The 16,319-nt window shown below is 35.0% G+C and overlaps 1 protein-coding gene across 1 annotated transcript; it reads right to left on the bottom strand.

The window, feature by feature from the left end:
- Positions 1-288: 288 nt before the first annotated feature.
- Positions 289-12,571, bottom strand: LOC147540013 (cytochrome P450 704C1-like). The gene is made up of 6 exons (XM_086640729.1): positions 12,170-12,571; positions 2,894-3,112; positions 2,043-2,330; positions 1,496-1,822; positions 710-913; positions 289-615 (listed from the first exon to the last, which is right to left on the bottom strand). The coding sequence occupies exons 1-6, from the start codon at positions 12,521-12,523 to the stop codon at positions 424-426; spliced, it is 1,584 nt and encodes a 527-aa protein (XP_086496855.1). The 5' UTR covers positions 12,524-12,571; the 3' UTR covers positions 289-423.
- Between the last annotated feature and the right edge of the window lie 3,748 nt (positions 12,572-16,319).

The following is a 16,319-nucleotide window of genomic DNA, read 5'->3' as shown; positions in this document are numbered from 1 at the left end:
ACATCCTAAAATCACATTTGTGGTGTGTTCGACATTTTGAATATTTTTATTTTTAAATCAAGACAGGGGCTGATATTCTATATATTTTATTTATTTGAAAGCGTAAGGTTGCTGAAATTGATGACAACAATTGCATCGACCTCACAAGTTTCTAACATTATAGATTTCTTATGTTAGACATCTGGAAATTCTTATCTCTTATACGAAGACGGAAGACCTTAATCGTTATCAACAGAATGGCAACTAATTAGGTTCTAGGTCTAGTTAACCGGTCAACAGAATAGCAAATAAAGAAAAATTACATCTATATATAAAATCAATTGCATTATTTTTCAATCTTATTTATTTAAGGATGGAAACTTAGGTCAAACCAAACATACATAAATACATAGATTAGAAATCACAAATTTCATTAACATATAGTTAATTGATAGGGTTTCGATGAGAAGCTTGCAAGTAGAGGCCATCTTCAATGTGAAGATTTAACATGGTCCTATAGTTGACAGGCTTATTTTCGTCCTTCATCTTAAAGGTAAAGCAACCTAATAGAATTGCTGCAAATATCTTCATCTGTCTATACGCAAATTCTTTCCCTAAACAAATACGCGGTCCTGCCTGCACACGTAATAAGTTATTAACTAATTGTCTGTTTGGACGAAAGAAAAGATTTGGAGAGGTTTCAAGAAAACTTTAAAAAATGAATTAGTACCTGAAATGCAGTAAATTTAAAAGAACTTTCACCCCTAAAACACCCATCTTGATCGATCCATCTTTCTGGACGAAATTCTTCTGCATCTTCGCCCCAAATGAATTTCATTCGGCCCATAGCATATGGTTGATAAGCTACCATATCTCCCTTTTTCACACTGTATCCGTCTGGCAACGTATCGTCCGAGAAACAAATCTTCGCGTCCTGTACGTATATGCATACATTAAGACATTGTAAAAAGTTATGATTTAAGTTTAAACTGTCAGTAATAATTAGAAAAACTAGTTAAACAAACTAGTATATGATCTAGGACTTCTGAACTTATTTATTAGGTTCTGCCTACAAACTTAATGTAGTACCAAGATAGGCCCATTTAATACAAATTAGGCCCAAATGTAACCACTAAGCTCTCATTTAGAGAAATGTTATATACACTTAACATTTCTACCTGCCACACACACATCTCTTTTGACTTAAACAAACATTACCTTAGATGTGAGTGTATATAACAAAAATGGCAAGTGCATTTAAAATTTCACTCTCATGTATCGAAATTGAAAGACCACTGTTATCTTTTTTTTTTGTTGTAAGTAGAAAGGCTGATGTTATGCTCACACATCAACAATTGAAAAACGTATTAGAATAGTCCCACGTGTAATGAGAAGAGTTTCATGACCAAGTAAATAATATCAAGAACGTAGAGGCCCAAAGCAGTTGCTTTGACTGTTTTAGGTCTGGGACAACGCTATTAATGCGTGCGTGCACGAGACTTGGAGGAAAACTTACCACAGGAACTGCAGGATACAACCTAAGAGTTTCAGCAAGAGCTGCATGAAGATAATGCATTTTGTCAAGAGCTTCATCTGTTACACTTTCGACATATTTATCAAAAGGTGTATCATCTTTGGCATCTGTTGCTTCTCTCACTTCTTTTGCTATTTTTTCTTGTGTTTGTGGATTCTTACAAAGCATATAAAGAAACCATGAAAGAGTTGTAGCTGTTGTATCTCTTCCAGCTACTAAGAAATTTAGGGTTATGTCTCTTAAGTACTTTGGATCTGAATCACTTAATTCTAGAAATCTTGATAATATATCTTCCTTCTTGTTCATCATCTGCAATATCAATGGAAAAACCCATTAGTTGAAAACCCATTAAAATCTTGTTATTTTGTACCCACCCCATTTTACTACTTTAGTTGGTCTAGGGTTAGGTTGGCTTTGGGTCTAGGCCGCCCCTGATTGGTTTGAGTAGCAACATAAAATTATCACGAGTTCATGCGATTTTTAATTCATGGTTGATTTATAAAATTTTTTTTGCAGAAAAAGTACTCACCGAAGAATCGTCTTGAGGATTGGCACCTTGTTCGATCTTGGTACGAATAACCTTGTAGATAAAATCATCAACAATTTTAATATTTTTCTTCAATGTAGCTTCTAATCCCACATTCAAATATCTCTTGATCCCCCAAAATACATCAACATAACGCCATAGAGTCATGGCACTTGAATCATTGAATGCATTAGCAAAACGGGTTCCATCACTTGATCCACAAATGCTATTAAGATCCACACCAAACCCAACTTTGAATATGGAATCCAATGTTGATTTCATTAGCAAATCCTGTGATTTATCAATGAAAAACTCATTCACTTTCATTATTTATTAGGTACAAGTAAAGAAGATAAAAATGTAAAATAGTTAACTTTTTTTGTTTTTTTTTTGTTGAAACCTATTGTTAGAGGCGTGTCATCACTGATTTTTCTCAAATCTCATGTAATTTATAGTTATTTATACAAGGACTGACCTCAATCCTCGAGTATAGTCCGATAGTTATCAGTTGTCACAACCTTCTTACAAGGTTATAAATCTTGGGTTTAAGGTACATTTTTATAATGTTTATGAACTTTTTATGATGTAAAGCAAATAAAACATATATATGTGGTGGTAAAATAATTAACTAAAGCTAGTGCTCATTCTTGTAGTTTTTCACACGATTCGATGGGAAATGGATTAATATAGGATGATAACAAAATAAACCCCCGTTAATTTAAATCATTACTTCTTAATTTAGACGTAAAATAAGCCTCAGTAAAACATGTCAGAAATATCTCCAAATCCATCGTTTTTAAAGAACTATAAGAATATAGTTTAAAATTGATTGATTGAGTTAGAGTAATCATTACTTGCATATCAATAGTACGGTTAGATTTGGCATAGTCGTCCGAAATGATTTGGGCTAATCTGGCTGCATTTTTTCGAAAAACAGCACTACTGAAGTCCCTCAAGACTTTGGTAGAGAATTCATAACTTGAAACCTTCCTTTGATGTCTCCATTTTTCACCATCTACTGCAAAAATACCATCTCCTAATAGATCTGACAGAATCGAGTAGTTATGCCATCCCTGAGTAAAAAAAAAAGTATGAAAAAAAATTAGTACAATCCACCATTGTTATCATTTTCTTAGTATTGTTCCTTTTACCCAAAACAAAATACAATTATCAAAAGTAACATTTGTATGATGCGGTTTTCAGTAATCCCAATAGCTTGGTATTTTTCTACATTTTCTTGGTTTGATCAAGAATTAAACTAGCGTAGAATGATTCTATCTGTAGATTATTTGATTGACATTTCCCAAAAAAGGAAATCACAAGCTACTGACTCCCTCAGTTTTGGATTTTCTCTATCAGAAGGAGTGAAATATGCGATTGTCACTCCAAAAAAGAAAGAGGAGAAAAACGAGAGAACAAAATGTTAGGAAAAATAACCTAATTAACTTGTTCAGGAATATGAAGATAAACGATGCGAAAGTAAAAGTAGAGACACCAAGATTATTTAACGTGGCAAAAAACCCCTCCAAGATAGAAGGTAAAAAACCACGGGACCTAGTCCAGAAATCTTCCACTATAATTAAATAATGGGTTACACAATTCTTCAAGATGTGTAGAACACTCTTGGACAACTCTTCACCAAACCTATGGTGGATAAACTGAACAAAGAAACAAAGAAATAAAATCTCTTACTCCTTAGGATTTGAACAAATCCTAGATTCCTAAAGGTTGAAGAAGATAACCACAAACTAAATTGCTTCACAAGATTAATAATCTTCTTTTCTTCAAACCAATATTCTGCTCTTTCAATCTCTCTTGAAAGAACCACTTCAGAAATCTCTCTTTCTCTGACTTCTCTTTGTTCTGGAAGTTGTTGTGTATAATATCTTCCCTTTCATTCCCTTTTATAATGATAAATAGGGAGGTTTACCAAAAGAAATAGGAATTCTTTTTTAGGTTTGAAAAAATAGAAACTTCTATTTTTTCCCCAAACAAGGAATAAGGGAAATCCTATTCCAACTAGGAGTCCTTTAATTATAAGGAGGGACCCCAACAAACTCCCCCTCCCGACTTATGAAGAGGGACCTACCATCCCCAAACCTGCAACACTGCTACATAGCTCATGTTTGCCTTTGGGTAATGGTTTTGTCATCATATCTGAACCATTGTCTTCAGTATGGATTTTCTCGATCTTCAACACCTTGTCTTCAAGAACATCTTGGATCCATTGGTATCTCACATTTATATGCTTGGACTTTGAATGGAAACTAGAATTCTTACTGAGGTGGATGGCACTCTGACTGTCGCAATGAATAACATAATTATCTTGTTTCATACCAAGTTCTTCTAACAGCCTCTTCATCCATAACATCTCCTTGCAACATTCTGTAATGGCAATATATTCTGCCTCTGTAGTAGATAAAGCTACACACTTTTGTAATTTAGATTGCCATGACACTGCTCCCCCTGAAAATGTAAATAAGTAGCCTAATGTGGACCTTTTAGAGTCTACATCTCCTGCCATGTCTGCATCTGTGTAACCGACTAATACTGGCTTATCATTACCAAAACATATACGAGCTTTAGACGTACCTCTAAGATACTTCAGAATCCACTTCACTGCTAACCAATGCTCTTTGCCTGGATTAGCAAGAAATCTGCTTACTACTCCAACTGCAAATGCAATGTCCGGTCTCGTACACACCATTGCATACATCAAGCTTCCTACAGCTGAAGCATAAGGAATTTTCTCCATTTCTTCTTTCTCACTTCTAGTTGATGGACACTGATCACGAGTCAACTTGAAGTGACTGGCTAATGGACAACTCACTGGTTTTGTTTTGTCCATATTGAACCTTTCTAGAACCTTTTCAATGTATCTTTCTTGTGATAGCCAAAGTTTTCCAGCTTTCCTATCACGAGAGATATGCATGCCAAGAATTTGTTTTGCTGGACCCAAGTCTTTCATATCGAAATACTTGTTTAGTTCCTTCTTTAACCTGCTAATTTTATTAGCATCCTGACCAACAATCAACATATCATCAACATAAAGTAGAAGTATAATCAAATCTCCATCAGGAAATTTATGAATGAAAACACAATGATTTGAAGTCGTCTTGTGATACCCTTGATCCTTCATAAATGATTCAAACTTTTTGTACCACTGTCTTGGTGCTTGTTTCAGCCCATATAAACTCTTCTCTAACTTACAAACCAAGTGTTCCTTACCTTTAACTTCAAACCCTGTTGGTTGTTCCATATATACATCTTCATCCAAGTCACCATGAAGGAAAGCGGTCTTGACATCTAGTTGTTCAATTTCTAGGTTCATACTTGCAGCCAATCCCAATACTAACCGTATAGAGGACATCTTCACCACCGGAGAGAAAATCTCATCAAAATCAATACCCTTCTTCTGCCCAAATCCTTTCACCACTAGGCGTGCCTTATACCGTGGTTGTGAATTTCTTTCTTCGGTTTTGATTTTGAAAACCCACTTATTTTTAAGAATTTTCTTATTCTTAGGTTTTTCAACCAACTTAAAAGTGTTGTTCTTATGCAATGATTCAATCTCATCTTGCATAGCTTTCAACCACTCCTTCTTGTGTTCATCATCTATGGCTTCTTCATAACACTGTGGTTCTCCACTATCTGTAACCATCACATACTCGTGTGGAGGATACTTGGTAGATGGTGCTCTATCTCTAGTCGATCTTCTCAATTCAGCTGGTGGTTCATGTTGAACTTCCATTTCCTGCTCAACATCATCACCCATAGGAACATCTTCATGAGCTTCATCTTCATGATTTTGTTCTTCACCTGCATTATCATGCATAACCTTAGAAGAGATATGTGGATCTAGATCAATGAGATCATTACTATGATTCTCATGCTTCTCAACTTTCCCAAAGTCCTCAATAGTTTGATTTTCAAGAAAGACCACATCTCTACTTCTAATAATCTTCTTATCGACTGGATCCCATAACCTGTATCCGAACTTCTCATCTGCATACCCTAAAAAGATGCATTGCTTGGCTTTATCATCAAGCTTTGCTCTTTGATCTTTAGGTATATGCACAAAAGCCCTGCAACCAAACACCCTTAAGTGTTCATAACTGACTTTTTTCCCAGTCCACACTCTCTCAGCTACATCTCCATCTAATGGTGCTGAAGGTGATAAATTAATCAGATAACATGCAGTACGCATTGCCTCACCCCAGAAGCTTTTAGGCAGCTTTGCTTCTGAGAGCATACATCTAATCCTCTCCACAATAGTGCGGTTCATGCGTTCTGCTACACCATTTTGTTGTGGAGTTTTGGGAACTGTCTGTTCATGTCGAATACCATGGGTTTTGCAATACTCTTCAAACGACCCGATGTATTCTCCTCCATTGTCAGTGCGAATGCACTTCAATGATTTTCCTGTCTCCCGTTCTACCATGTTGTGGAAATTCTTGAAAACTGCAAGTACCTGATCTTTGGTCTTTATGGCATATGCCCAAACTTTCCTGGAAGCATCATCTATAAAAGTAACAAAATACAAAGCACCACCAAGTGTTTTGACCTTTAAAGGTCCACAAACGTCAGAATAAACAAGCTCCAAAACACTGGATTTTCTTTCAGATGCATTCCTTTGAAAAGAAACTCTATGTTGCTTTCCTACTAAACAATGAGAACAAGTGTTTAAATTTATACCTTTTACGTTCGGTAAGTCTTTTCGTTTAGCAAGGATTTGAAGTCCTTTCTCGCTCATGTGCCCGAGTCTTCTATGCCAAAGATCAGTGGAAGAATCTTTTTCAACTGCATTCAATTCTCCTTTACACAGTTTTACTTGAGTTCTGTATAAAGTACAACACTTCTTCCCTCTTGCTATCACCATTGACCCTTTTGTGAGCTTCCACTTTCCATCACCAAAGTGACTGTGGTACCCTTCATCATCTAATACTCCGGTAGAGATTAGGTTATATCGAAGATCTGGTATATGCCTCACATTCTTAAGAATCAATGTACTCCCTGTGCTCGTCTCAATTTTCACTTCTCCAATTCCTACGATTTTTGAGAAACCTAAGTTTCCCATCCTAACTTTGCCAAGGTCACCAGTTCTGTAAGAGTTAAAGAAATCCTTACATGGAATAGCATGATACGAAGCACCTGAGTCAACCAACCATGTTGTTTCTGGTTCTGACTCAGCCATACTTAAGCAAGTGTCTCCACAACCTGAGAGTAAGATAATGTCATCACCTGAGGCAACTGCCGCAACATTATCTTGTTTTTCATCATCCTTTTTATTTTCCTTCTTTGGTTTCCTGAAATCACTCTTGTAATGACCCATTTTTCCACAACCAAAACATCTAACTTCTTTCTTTGGTTTTGATCTCCCCCTTGACTTATCACGGTTATGAGGTTTTCTACTTTTACCTCTCCCCCGTCTTTCTGTAACAAGTGCCTCTGAATGAGACTCGTCTGACGATGATTTCCTTCTTGTTTCTTCATTCAACAAACTACTTGTTACGTGATTCATACGCATTATGCCATCAGGAGCAGAATTGCTAAGAGACACCACCAATGTCTCCCAACTATCTGGTAAAGAATTTAGAAGAAGTAAGGCCTGCAACTCATCATCCAAAACTAACTTCATTGCAGAAAGCTGGTTTACTAGACTTTTCATCTCATTCAAGTGTTGAGCAATTGAGGTCCCTTCTTTATATTGTAATTTTCCTAGCTTTCTGAACAAGTAAGCCTTTTTGGCAGCTGTCTTCTGATCATACAATTCTTCTAATTTCCTCCATAGACTAAAAGCGGAAGTCTCCGTCGATACATGATGAAAAACACTGGGTTCTACCCATTGTCGAATAAATCCAACAACCTTGCGATCTAATACCTTCCAGTCTTCTTCATCTATCTTCATCGGTTTTGTACCGTGATTTTCAATGGGTGCAGCTAGGTCTTTGCAGTATAACAAATCTTCCATTTTTGCTTTCCACATCAAGTAGTTTTCTCCATCTAAACTAATCATTCGATTAGTATTCACTTCCATATTTCTGAACAATAAATCCAACCTTAGCTCTGGTACCACTTGTTAGGAAAAATAACCTAATTAACTTGTTCAGGAATATGAAGATAAACGATGCGAAAGTAAAAGTAGAGACACCAAGATTATTTAACGTGGCAAAAAACCCCTCCAAGATAGAAGGTAAAAAACCACGGGACCTAGTCCAGAAATCTTCCACTATAATTAAATAATGGGTTACACAATTCTTCAAGATGTGTAGAACACTCTTGGACAACTCTTCACCAAACCTATGGTGGATAAACTGAACAAAGAAACAAAGAAATAAAATCTCTTACTCCTTAGGATTTGAACAAATCCTAGATTCCTAAAGGTTGAAGAAGATAACCACAAACTAAATTGCTTCACAAGATTAATAATCTTCTTTTCTTCAAACCAATATTCTGCTCTTTCAATCTCTCTTGAAAGAACCACTTCAGAAATCTCTCTTTCTCTGACTTCTCTTTGTTCTGGAAGTTGTTGTGTATAATCTCTTCCCTTTCATTCCCTTTTATAATGATAAATAGGGAGGTTTACCAAAAGAAATAGGAATTCCTTTTTAGGTTTGAAAAAATAGAAACTTCTATTTTTTCCCCAAACAAGGAATAAGGGAAATCCTATTCCAACTAGGAGTCCTTTAATTATAAGGAGGGACCCCAACACAAAAGTTTCAGAAATAATAAAGGTCGTTGTTTTGGAGACAGATGAAATCGTTGTTTGGTAGTTACAAACCCAATATTTTTTGCAACCCTTTTGCAATACCTTTTGCAAGTTATTGCAAACCCCTTTCAAACCTCTCGCAAGCTATTGCAAACCCTACTTGCAAATTACAAAAATACCTAAATAGCTGATAATCAGAAAAATTTGAGTCATCCTCTTTTCACAATATATATATATATATATATGTATATATAAATGTGTGTTTTGACGTAATTTCTCTTTTAAGAAAGGTCTCTCTCTTGTAGGGATTAAAATTGATGACAAAAAATAAATTTTGAAGAACTGAGATGTTGATAGTTATAATTAGTTTATGAATGTGTTGAATTTTATCGATATATGTATGTAATTTTTTGAAGTTTACGTTTGTGATATGAACAAGTTATTGTTCATTATGTTGCTGCTGTTTAGAGGTCACCAACTGCAGCGACATTGCCAAAAATGTTTAATTTTTTAATTAAAACTATTTCCGACGACAAGTAAACTGTCGGAAAAATGCATAACAAATTATTGTCAACGGTACTCATTGCACAGTACCGACGTCTGACGACAATAGAGTGGGTTTCGCGGGGAAATAAAGGTGGCCAATACGTGGACAACTGTTTTTTTTATATAGACAACTATTTTCGGGCCCGGTGCGAGTCAATTATGTTTGACTTAGTTGACTTTGATTTAATGAGGGGACAACTCCATAAAGTCTTAAATTTCCAAGGAAATTTTGATGCTATTGGCGACAGTAACTAAATCAATGTTCATTACCATCAGGAATAGGAACTGCCGACGGCATACAGTCATTGGCAGTGTTAGGGCCAACAGTTCTTAAGGCGTCAGTTTTATGCAGTCGACATTGCTATTTGTCGACGATTATTTTTCTGTGCCGACACTTTTATTTCATTGGCAATAGATTTGATTTTTGTTGTGACTTCATATGTACCTCTACTAGATTCCGCCTCATCCTACGAACGCCACAAATCCCTCTTGGCTAACGCCGGTAGATCACATTAAATTTGATTCACATATAAATCAAAACTCTTCAAAAGACATCTTTGGAGATGAAAAATATTAAAAGTAAGCATCTTTTTATATGAATAATCAAGACCCCTAAAGAATCCCTGCTCTTGAATCAATAGAGTGAAGTAAAAAGAATTGAAGAGAGATAAAATAAAGAATTTAAGGAAGAAGAAAGAGGGTGGGTAATTGTCTCTATAACCGTACGATAATAGTGGAGAGAGAACGAGACAGATGTAAATCGTGAAAGAGAAAAGTTGGAAAAAAAATATGTGGTGGGGTGGTAGTTATTGTAGGGATATTTCAATCGATTTTGGTATTTAAAATATAATTTAATTATTGACACTAGCACGCTTCTATTATGAGTCGATTTACATGAAGAGGATTTTATAACAGTCATTGGATGTGATCTTTAAAAACTCCCTAGGGATGTCAACGATGCGGGTTTGGGACGGTTCACCCCATTCCCAATCCCGTCCTTTAGTAAACAGATTTTACCATAACCTCCCAATAATTAATCGGGGTGAGTAATTAATTACCATACTTCCCTAATTAAAAATAGCCTAACCGTTACCGCTCCAATTTTTTGTTTAAAAATGTTTTTATGATTAGAAGTAATATGTTATTGTTAACAAATTTTGTGTGAGAGAGATGGAGAGAGAGAAAAAGAAAAAGTGAGAGAAAAGAGGGAGAGAGTCGAGAGAGAAAGAGATGAAGATGATGGTAGTAGTAGTGGCGAGAAGAGGAAGAAAAAATAAAAATTAAATCTGGCGAGTGTAGGCCGAGGCCGGTCTGCAACCCTCTATCGTCGACGTCAGACTGAACTAGAGTCAGAGTTTGGAGGGAAAAGCAGACCACCTGAAAAGTCTTTGTACCCCTGATCATTTTGTTTTTTTATTGAAAGATCATTTTGTTGTTTACTCAAAACAACGACCTTAAATATATTACAAGATTTTCTTTTTAGTTAAAAATGCGAGTTATATTTAATTGGTTAAGAAGTCACACCCTTGTATTTTGTTTGGTACAAAACTTAAATATTTGTATTTTGTTGGGTTAAAAATCTAAATGCAGCGCAACCAATATAAATATTTTGTGCAACCATTTTGCAATCAATTGACCACTTATAAACTATTTACAACCAGTTACAGATTACAGAAATATCTAGAAAACGAAAGACTATAGAAAATTGAGTGATCTCTTATCCCTCAACGTAAAAATATAGAGTTTTGACAAAAAAAAATTAATTTGTTATTAGGTTTTCGTGGATGGTGTGCCAGGCTATTTTGCATAGTTACAAGTTGCAACAGCATGTGGGTGGGCCTAGCTTTAAGGGATTAGATATGGGCTCATGTCCTCATAAGGTTTGGGCTACTGATAGCATGTCATGTGCAGGTCTCGGTGGGTGTTCTCCTCCATGACTAAGACATTTATTTTCGATGTCTTACTTGTATTAGTCATGGCCCTGCTGGCATTTCAGTCGGAATTCATCTGAAATTGTGCTCGCTGAACAATCATCTTCCATTTCTTTCGCTAATCGTTGGTCTATGCTTATCTTTTTTGTAGTTGTATTTTTCTAGGCGAACAATTCAAAGTATTCTTCTTGACATTCACAGTGGTTTTTTGGAGTATATTATTTAGCTTCGATACACCACGTGAATGGAATAAACAATCATGTCATTATTTATACCATTAATAACACAATTTCAATAATATATAGATTTCTACTTCTAATGAAAGTCCTAATATATCACCATTAAAACGTTATGTTGATGGCTACTTAATCTTAGTTTCCTTTCAAGTTTTGGGAACAGTTAAATCTCGAAGACTTCAACAAGTGTACTTCCCATATAATTTGTTTTTATGGCAACAAGTAATTTTATTGTTTCGATAAATTATGTCTTTTCAAGTATCTAAAATTCTTGTTCAACAAAAAAAAAAGAGTATCTAAAATTCTGTAAAGAATTCTAATATACAAGTAACAGAATATATATGAATTACTTTAACAAAAAAAAAAAAGAATATAAATGACTTAGAGTAAAATAATTAATTAAAGAATCAACACTGGTCGTCTACAAAAAAAAAAAAAAAAGTTAGCCTGAAATCCAGCCAGAATCCGAGGTAGACGATGGGACTTTGCCCAACCAATCAAGTCTATACACAAGATGAGATCTCCCTACCCACCTCGGATTTTGGCCCATTTTTGGACCAGCCGTGATGCTCTGTCCGACACATATCGCAGTCAAGATTTGATTACAATATGTGCCGAAAAAAGAATCATTTTTTTTCAACATATATAGATATATAGATAGATAGATAGATAGATAGATAGATAGATAGTAATGAAGTAACTACATACCTTTCCATAATTTTGGAAGTTAGTTTTGAGGATGTATTCAACATTAGCAGGATCTGATGTATAAACTTCACTTCTAAAAGGACTAAGCAATCTATAAGTTTTATGCTTTTTAGCAAGATCAGTCATGTAATGGTGTAATCTCTTGAAGTTTAAAAGTTGGTTGAAAATTGTTCCTGCTATTGGATGGTATTTTTTCTTCTTTATCTCTCTAGATTTGGTAGTAGGAAATAAGTAGATCTTAATGAAAATTAGGGTTAACAAAAGAGCTAAAGTAGTTGTTGATGCTAAAGATGTGAAAGGGTATTGTTTGATGATTGAAGATGAGTAGTCCATTAACAAGTTCACCATTTTCATGGACCAAGAGATAACCAAATATTGTTTATAACTAGCTATACCACTATTTATATATAATATTCTTTTCTTTCTTATTTCCAACTTTGGAGTATTTTGCAAGACCTCCTTGTATTTGGCAGCTAATTGGAGAAGGCCCTTGAGGTCCTTCTTGCACCAATATTTATGTTCTATGACTAAATTATCTCTTTTGAGTATATTTTATTTTCGAATCTTTAGTAACAAAATAGGAAGAGCTCCAACCATAAGAACATCTACAATACATGCGACACTTAATCTTAGAAATCTGAGTGTTACGTGAATTTTTTAATATCTTTTTAAATCTCTCAAATGAAAAATTCAGGTTAAATCTTCAAGATGATGTAACGACAGTTAATCATATAGATTTTTTTAGATAACACTCTATTCTTAAATTCAAAGTAGCTATTCCAAGTCTTCAAAATTACTTATTATACATTTTACCAGAACACTTATGTCATATAACTAAACAAAAATAGTTTAAATTATTTGCATTCAGGACATTATTATTTTTGAAGATGTCAGTTTTGACACATTGGAGATCCTCTAAAAATAATTATTATCCAAATAGGGTTTCATATTGATGTAGATTGTTGCGGAAGCGTAAAAGTAGTAGAACTCATTAATAAACTAAAAGAGAAACGATAAATAATGTAAAGATAAACTGAAATAACTGTAAACAAAGAAGATGCAATCAAGGGTTTTTGTGTTTAATAATTCAATTGTGTTTAACAAGACAGACTGGACTTCTCTTATGTAGAGATTATACATTTCCTAGTTAGACTCAAATAAAGAAAGAAGATAACTACTAAAGATACTTTCCTTGATTGCTAGGACTCTAAACATGGGAACATTAAATACTAAACTGGAAACTTATATTAATATAGGATCTTGGCTGTTAGGCCCGTTATTGGTCTGGCCGTGAGGCCCATTAGTTGGATGGCCGCCATCATACTCCCCCCTCTGTGGAACAACTTGTCCCCAAGTTGGTGTCGTTGTAAATTGGCTCATCTGAATAAAACGGGTAAATATCGGCGACAGTGAAAGTGTTTGAAATATTGAAATCTGGCGGGAGATCTATAACAAACGCATTGTCGTTGGTTTTGTGAAGGATCTTGAATGGACCAAATTTCTTCTGACCCACTTTCTTGAAAGTGCCGATTGGAGTTTGCATCTTGGAATTAAAGACCATAACGTAGTCGGCAACTGCGAAATCTTTAGAGAAATTTCTTCCCAAACCTCTCGAAAAAGAAAAGATTGGTGGTATCACATACAATGACATCACCAAAGCAATTCTTAGTTCCCACTTTGAACGAAAGTTGCATTGGGTTCGAAGAACACCCACTTGGACTAAATCACTAGCTTCAATCGTTTATCAAGAGAACTAAGAATTGCTTTCGTTCAAAGTGGGAACTAAGAACAAATTGAATCACGATAGTGAGAACCAATTGAGAACGAGAACGTGCATTGGGTTCGTACCGATAATTCTTTATGATTAGAAATCCAACCAATATTGTACGGGTTTGGGTGTTCGGTTGTAGGTAGGTGGAGAGCATTGACAAGGCGTTGGGAAATCATGTTCTCTTCGCTGCCATTGTCTATGATGAAATCACAGACTTTGTTGTTAATTGTAAGTCGTGATTTGAAGACTTTATTTCTCTCTGGGTGATTTGTTGGTGAAAAAATTTCAGGATTTTGTAGGCTCATGATACCAGCTGATGTAGATTGTTGCGGAAGCGTAAAAGTAGTAGAACTCATTAATAAACTAAAAGAGAAACGATAAATAATGTAAAGATAAACTGAAATAACTGTAAACAAAGAAGATGCAATCAAGGGTTTTTGTGTTTAATAATTCAATTGTGTTTAACAAGACAGACTGGACTTCTCTTATGTAGAGATTATACTTTTCCTAGTTAGACTCAAATAAAGAAAGAAGATAACTACTAAAGATACTTTCCTTGATTGCTAGGACTCTAAACATGGGAACATTAAATACTAAACTGGAAACTTATATTAATATAGGATCTTGGCTGTTAGGCCCGTTATTGGTCTGGCCGTGAGGCCCATTAGTTGGATGGCCGCCATCACATATCCCTCTAGAAAACTAATTAAATCTTATATGATTATTTAGGTTTGGTATTACTTACTACTGATCATGGTAGTCAGTGGCAAGGCAAGAAATTATTTGTCGTTGGGGCACGTTTTAGTGATAATATATAACAGAACCTTATGTGGAGAAAGAATTATACTAGGAGGGGTCAGTTAAAAGTGAAACGCAAAGTTATATATATACCCACCAAAATTACAAACCAACTCATTTATAACCACACTCAACAAAAAAAAAAAACTCATTTATAACCAACTTCTCGGAAAAATAAGAGATTTTTTTGGCGATAGAGAGATACAACGAGATGAAGAGTTGAAAAGAGGGAATCTCTCAATTTTTCTGCTGTCTGCGACGAAGGGGCTCTTTTCCAACCGGGCTCTTTTGATAATTGTCTATGTAGTTGGCAAAGAATTACCCTCACCATTGTTCATCCTCTATTCTTTTGTTGTCAGCTTAATAAAGTTTTTGTTTGAAGAATTTGAATTTTGGTGAAGTAAAAAACGGATGCTGATTTAGGTTTGTACATCGGTGGCATATATGTAATTTCGAAAGTGAAATAAGAACTTGGCCGTAGGGAAGTAATAATTCAGATTCTAATTAGTCAGTTGGACTTGAAGACTTGAGTTTTGGGGGGGGGGGGGGGGGGGGGGGGGGGGGATTTGGTTTTGCTCAAGGTGCCCATATTTTGACATGGCCCGACAGCCCTTGAGTTAGACAACAAATATCACCTATAAAGGATGTGTACAAAGTTTGCAGCTACCAACAGTAAGGACATAACCCTTGACAAAAAAAACCAACAGTAAGGGCATGCAGTCTAATCATTCTGTTTACATATGATTAAGAAAAAAAAATTAATATATGAATTATTCATCAACAAATTAAACATATCCTTTTATGTCAATAATTGTACATCAATAATTGTACATATTATCAGGTAATCAATCATCTTAAGAAAAGGCTTTTTTTTCTTTTTTGTTGAAAAATCTTAAGAAAAGACTTTTTTTTCTTTTTTGTTGAAAAATCTTAAGAAAAGACTTGCACCTAACTTCCTTTATGCATGGAAAAATACAATGTCTATTAAAATTTCACTCTTTATTTGGTCCACAACTATTTATAAATTCGAACTCAGACTGCCTGAACCCTGATGAAGTGTGGACTTCTTTTGCAACAAAGAGGAGGAATCGGTAGAGTACCTACTCGTTCACGCCTCCTGCTCCGCAATTACCAAATTTGCATCCTAACCAATCGATGAGCTCTCGGGGGGTTGGAAGTTGATATGTCAGCCTCTATAAGTCCCTTCCACTCTCTATATAGCATTACCCTTGCCATTTGGTAACTACTGTAAATGAAATATAAGATTAATATCGGCCATTAGATCACGAAGACGCATCAATCCCATATACTCTTAGGCGATGAAGACTTCACAAAATTATTTATATATCTTTCAAATACGTACATTATTCTGTAATTGATTAATGAAAAATATATTGCAAAGATTTCTTATTAATTAGTCTGTTCACCTAACAGAATGAGTACGAGATTATATATATGTCGATTGTAATTAACAATGATTATTCAATAAGACTCTAATTCTACCAACTTCATGGAGGGAGAGAAACAACCGGACGAACTTTCTGTAGGGTAGAGTGAAAATTGGGTTAAGTTTTTCTCCTT

This window comes from Eschscholzia californica, unplaced genomic scaffold, assembly GCF_041429995.1.
Source record: "Eschscholzia californica isolate CP2 unplaced genomic scaffold, dmEscCali1.0.p SCAF_5, whole genome shotgun sequence".
Classification (NCBI taxonomy): Eukaryota; Viridiplantae; Streptophyta; class Magnoliopsida; order Ranunculales; family Papaveraceae; genus Eschscholzia; species Eschscholzia californica.
Note: the sequence above shows the minus strand (reverse complement) of the source record. Positions and strands in the feature narration are given on the sequence as shown.

Bases quoted from the DNA above. Each gene is read 5' to 3' on its own strand.
- LOC147540013 (XM_086640729.1), bottom strand. From the start codon at position 12,523: ATGAAAATGGTGAACTTGTTAATGGACTACTCATCTTCAATCATCAAA. The intron at 1,823-2,042 runs GTGAGTACTTTT...TTGATATTGCAG, and splicing joins ATCCTCAAGACGATTCTTCG to ATGATGAACAAGAAGGAAGA. The intron at 616-709 runs GTACTAATTCAT...TTACGTGTGCAG, and splicing joins TTAAATTTACTGCATTTCAG to GCAGGACCGCGTATTTGTTT.